Below are 5000 nucleotides of genomic sequence, written 5' to 3' on the forward strand. Positions count from 1 at the left end.
GTATTTTTGACTAGCCCCATAGGCTGTTTGTATATGAGTAACTCTGAGCCTCAGTTCCCACTTATATTTTTCATTTTACACATGTAAAATTTTCAATTTAAGCAAAGGTCAATTGCTGGAGCTTTGTGATTTGCTCTGCATGGGGAAATTGTTCAACATATGTGTTTCAGATCTGGCTGAGGTGCTCTGTGTTAGAATGTCACTAATGAATGCCTTTCACAGAATTTATTGCAGGAGGAAACCAACAAACTTTTGCTCAGTTATATAAAGTCTCTCAGACTGATTCCATATTTGATAGTATACAGGGTCAGATTGGATCCTGCATGAAAGCATCTACACACCATGCCTTTTGGGTGTACAAAACAAATGAACATCTTGAATGGTGTGTCTTTACTCTACTGCGGCCATGAATTTCAACATCCATACGTTAAATTGACGGCCACAATAGAGTAAAGGTTAGTTTTACCCTCAATGTGATGACATCAGGAGATGAGTTATGACGATCTTCAACTGTTTTATACATTCTGGAGGCACGGTGTGTAGACACTTGCACACAAGGTGATATGACCATCGTGTGATAGAATTTCTTTCAGTCATAAAGGTTACTGGTATGTCTAATCATTCTAACTGCAGCTGTAGGGGATCTGCCAAAAGCCTCAGTCACATCTCAAAGCCAAGAGTGCTATTTTGTGAATGACTTGAGAGAATGGGTTACCACAATTAGCAGTTATCAAAGAAAATGCAAATTAGATATACATTTATAATTATATATTGTATCAATTTTTTTTTCATTCGGTGAAAACCAGACTAAAAGGGATGTTATTCCATTAAGCTTAATGATTTCATATAATTATTTATTGTTTTATATTAAGGAAACCTTGCTCCTCCAGGTATCCAGTGTTAAATTTGCACCTGCAAAGATGGCTGCTACAAAGAAATCTGTGGCTTTTTGCTGGTTGAGGAATGATCTTCGCTACCATGATAACGAGGTATTCAGAAGCGCTTTAATCTTTTTTTAAACCTATTTTTGCTCTTTGTAGGAAAAAAATCATGCATCATATTTTTTAATTTTGTATTTTTTAAAATTAAAGTCATGCAAATCTCTAGCACTTGTTTTGAAGTATACTTGAGCCCCAAGGTATAATATTATGATGAATGTAGATGAAAGATGAGGAGAATGCATAAGTCAAAAGATATTTCAAAATAGATAGATATATCTATGTCCAGTAGGTGCCAAGATTAAGAAGAGAAGTTATCATAATATCCAGTACACAAACAGTGAAACCCTGATACTATCAACATTAATGTCCTCCCATTTCCAACAGGTCTTGGCAAAAGCAAATATCAATGCAGATCACGTTGTTCCAGTCTACTGCTTTGACCCGAGGCACTTCAAGGGCACCTATCACTTCGGATTCCCCAAGACAGGACCTCATCGTGCAAAGTTCCTGAAAGAGAGTGTAGATGACTTGAGGACTACTCTGAGGAACAGAGGAAGGTATGCACTCACTTATGGGGGTGTTTGATGAGATCTGTAATCTATTGTTCTCTCTGGAACTGAATTTGTTGTTTCAAAATATCTGCAATGTATCATTTTCTCATGAATAGATTAAGTCAGGAGTCTATCACTCTACAGTTGAACTGGTTTAGTTTTACAGTGAGTTGCACCACTGCATTTATGATTCTATGGTTATTTTGATATATTATTAAGAGACTTCTAACAATGAAATTTATATGTCAAGAGATTTAGTAAATTCTCAATTTTTTTTTACTTCTTGTATAGCCCCAAGTCTTCCCAAACTCCTGTCATTATACTTCACAAAGGAGATTCTTTATAAAAATTGACCTTTTTACAGTGACCTGGTAGTTCGAGTTGGCAAACCAGAAGAAGTTTTACCTTTCCTGATTAAGTCTGTTGCTGCCGCTACATCCCACCTTGTATACCAAGAAGAGGTGATATATTGTAATATATTGTTGAATTATGCTAAATATCACTAGGATGTACATACATAAGGATCATATACTCAGGTCATAAATATCATATAAATAGATTAACATGAAGTTGTTGTGGTGATGTTTGTATATTTAACATTGTTTTAGAGCTACACTTTTTTTTCTTTTTCCTTTACATTTACATTTAGTCTGGATATATTATAACTTTCCAATAGGTAACGAAAGAGGAGAAGGATGTTGAACGCAGTGTGCGTGACAGGTGCAAAGATGCAGGCGTCAATGTGCATCCCTTCTGGGGTGCTACTCTGTATCACAAGACAGATCTGCCGTTCCCCATCAATAAGTAAGTTGCTTATACTTTGAATATATTTTCAAGTAATGTATTGTTCTAGTGATAAAATAAGACAGCATGAAGAATGCTTAGTTTTATATCTGTCAGTAGGCTTACTTTGTATTTTAGATGTAATACATTCTTGAAGCGAGTGCCATCAAAATGGAATCCAGTTTTAGTCTGAGGATTTGTCATATCCTTGGAATTAATCGCTGTGTTTTTCTGTTTTGTTTATAAATAAGAGTTATGGCATTACCCTTGTGATTCCAGAGTCCCAGATACATACACCAACTTCCGCAAAGCAGTAGAAGCCCAGAGCCGTGTCCGTGGCGTGTGTAATATGCCCGACAAATTGAAACCACTGCCTGAGAATCTCGATGTAGGAGAAATCCCCACGCTTTCGAAGCTAGGAGTAGAAGGTTGGTATATTTGTGTTGCGTGAATACTATATATTTCAGTGTTCCTTACTCCCACAAACTTGGATGGTAATTGATTTGTTTATCATTGTAAGATGTGGTCTGTTTTGGAAGGGTTAAGCCAGTCATTATTTTAAACATGGGCTTGAGCATCTTAACCCACTCACGACGGGGGTATTCCAGCCTTGCATGTCACAATGCCGGGGCTTTCGAACACTTAGGCCTAAATCAATTAAATGGCTGGCACCATATTGTGCCGCCCGGCCACCGAGCTTTTGAATGAGCGGTACAGTAGTGTACCACCCATTCACGACGGGGGCATTCCAGCCTTGCATGTCACAATGCCGGGGCTCTCGCATGCATAGGCCTAAATCAGTTAAATAAACGACACCATATGGCATCACCCAGCGAACGGGCCTTAAATGCGCGGTACCGTAGTGTACCACCCGTCCAGAGAGGGTTAAAGATCTCATGGTGTATATATATATTTATACTAAAACTTTTTTTTTTTTTTAATGAATTAAAATGTTCATGAGGCTTTATATATATACTTTGTTTTAGGTTCTAACAGCACTCTTTGGTTTTGAGAGAAAGGGGAATGTTGAGCAATTGGATTGACGAAAATGCTAAATTACTTGTATTTATTATTCATAGAGAAAGCTTAAAATTCATCTTGTGCACTTACTATGTAATTTAACAAAAGATGATGGTTACAGCAGTGCAAAAATTAAACAGGTTCTATTAGACTTTTTTTTTTTTATTATTTGAAACCCTGCCACAAGAGAGGAAACACAACATTGTAATTAACATACAACTTACAGATTCATGCCTTTATTTGGTGTAAAATCTTCATATTGCAAAAAAAGAGAGACAATGGTGGATTTAGTCATGCATTCTTTTTATTACAGCTATGATTTATCCCCCAACCCCCCATACACACAAATATTTACTCACTGTAATATTTGCACTTTTTAAACAATGATTCTCTCATCTGCAGAATTGCCAATGGACCACAGGACGGCCTTCCCCCTCTCTGGAGGAGAGACAGCTGGACTGGCAAGAGTCCAGAATTACCTCTGGGACACAAACAACGTAGCCAATTACAAGGAGACGAGAAACGGCCTCCTGGGAGAAGCTTATTCCACCAAATTCAGTCCATGGTAAGTTTTCTATCACAATCAGATGTTGTACTGTAATATTGGATTCTTTCTTCAGTGGTAAAAATAATTCTGACTTATTGAATAGAGGTTTTTATAGCAATGACATTTGATAATCTGTATTACCTAGCATTATAAATAGTCTTATGGTATGCAAAACCTACTTACACACAATTACTTATGATTAATAAATTAATTAGGTAAGGAATATCCAGAGGGGCATTTATTATAATTGAATGACATTTCAGGTTAGCCCATGGATGCTTGTCTCCACGTTACATCTTCAGCGAAATAAAAAAATACGAGAACCAGAGAGTTGCCAACAAGAGCACGTATTGGGTGATATTTGAAATGATCTGGAGAGACTATTTTAGGTAAGACATTTACTCATGCCACTATTTCTTATTTGTGAAATGAAAGTGTGGTTAGATAACCATACCATTGGTGACTTTATTCCCCTGTAATTTTTATACATTCATTTAGACTTGTAAATAAAAAAGAAGTTACAAAAGGAAATAGTCACATTGAGCAAAAAAAAGGGTAAATCAAAGTTTTGAATCCAGATGGATTCCAATTTAGATAGTGGATTATTATGGCTGCATTTTATTGTGTGTACATGTATTACCATAGATTGCTAAAAGACAGCCTGCACACAATCCTGTTTGTTATTGAGTGAGTAAGATGTCTAAAGTGTGAGACATTATTAAAAAGAAAGAAGAAATTTTAATAAATTAATAAAAATTTCCTCTTGCCATTTTCATGATTGCAAGCATATTCATGAAAGGGAAGGGACTACCACAAGTTATGCCTACGCATAACTTGTATGCGTGACAATCTCATTGCCCATTTCTCTGGAACGAAATAGGGTTCAAATATATGCATAAAGTGCCTTATTGACGGAAAAAGCTTATAGCTTGCAGGGCAGAGTTTAACCATGTGGATGTTACATATAAACAATTTAATGCAATTGAAATGGAAATCATCAAAACGTCACAATTTCAGATTTGTGTGCATGAAATTCGGAGACCGGGTGTTTTACCCTTCTGGCATCATGGGAAAGAAGGTTCACTGGAAACGGAATGCACAGCTCTTTGAAATGTGGAAAGGTAGGTTTGACAAGGTGTTAAGAAAGCTAAAAGTTCA

At 36.5% G+C, this 5000-nt stretch overlaps 1 protein-coding gene across 3 annotated transcripts in view; it reads left to right on the top strand.

The window, feature by feature from the left end:
* Positions 1 to 5000, top strand: part of LOC122255154 (cryptochrome DASH) — a 10406-nt gene that overhangs the window by 947 nt on the left and 4459 nt on the right. For all 3 annotated transcript variants that reach the window (XM_043019064.2, XM_043019063.2, XM_043019065.2), the window contains exons 2-9: positions 891 to 989; positions 1326 to 1498; positions 1857 to 1953; positions 2169 to 2296; positions 2555 to 2703; positions 3698 to 3860; positions 4106 to 4231; positions 4860 to 4963. In XM_043019064.2, coding sequence (XP_042874998.2) covers positions 921 to 989; positions 1326 to 1498; positions 1857 to 1953; positions 2169 to 2296; positions 2555 to 2703; positions 3698 to 3860; positions 4106 to 4231; positions 4860 to 4963 — 1009 coding nt within the window. In that variant the 5' untranslated portion in view covers positions 891 to 920. The remainder of the gene's footprint in view (positions 1 to 890; positions 990 to 1325; positions 1499 to 1856; positions 1954 to 2168; positions 2297 to 2554; positions 2704 to 3697; positions 3861 to 4105; positions 4232 to 4859; positions 4964 to 5000) is intronic.

This window comes from Penaeus japonicus, unplaced genomic scaffold (assembly GCF_977035675.1).
Source record: "Penaeus japonicus unplaced genomic scaffold, GWHDUDI00000001_assembly GWHDUDI00000024, whole genome shotgun sequence".
Lineage (NCBI taxonomy): Eukaryota > Metazoa > Arthropoda > Malacostraca > Decapoda > Penaeidae > Penaeus > Penaeus japonicus.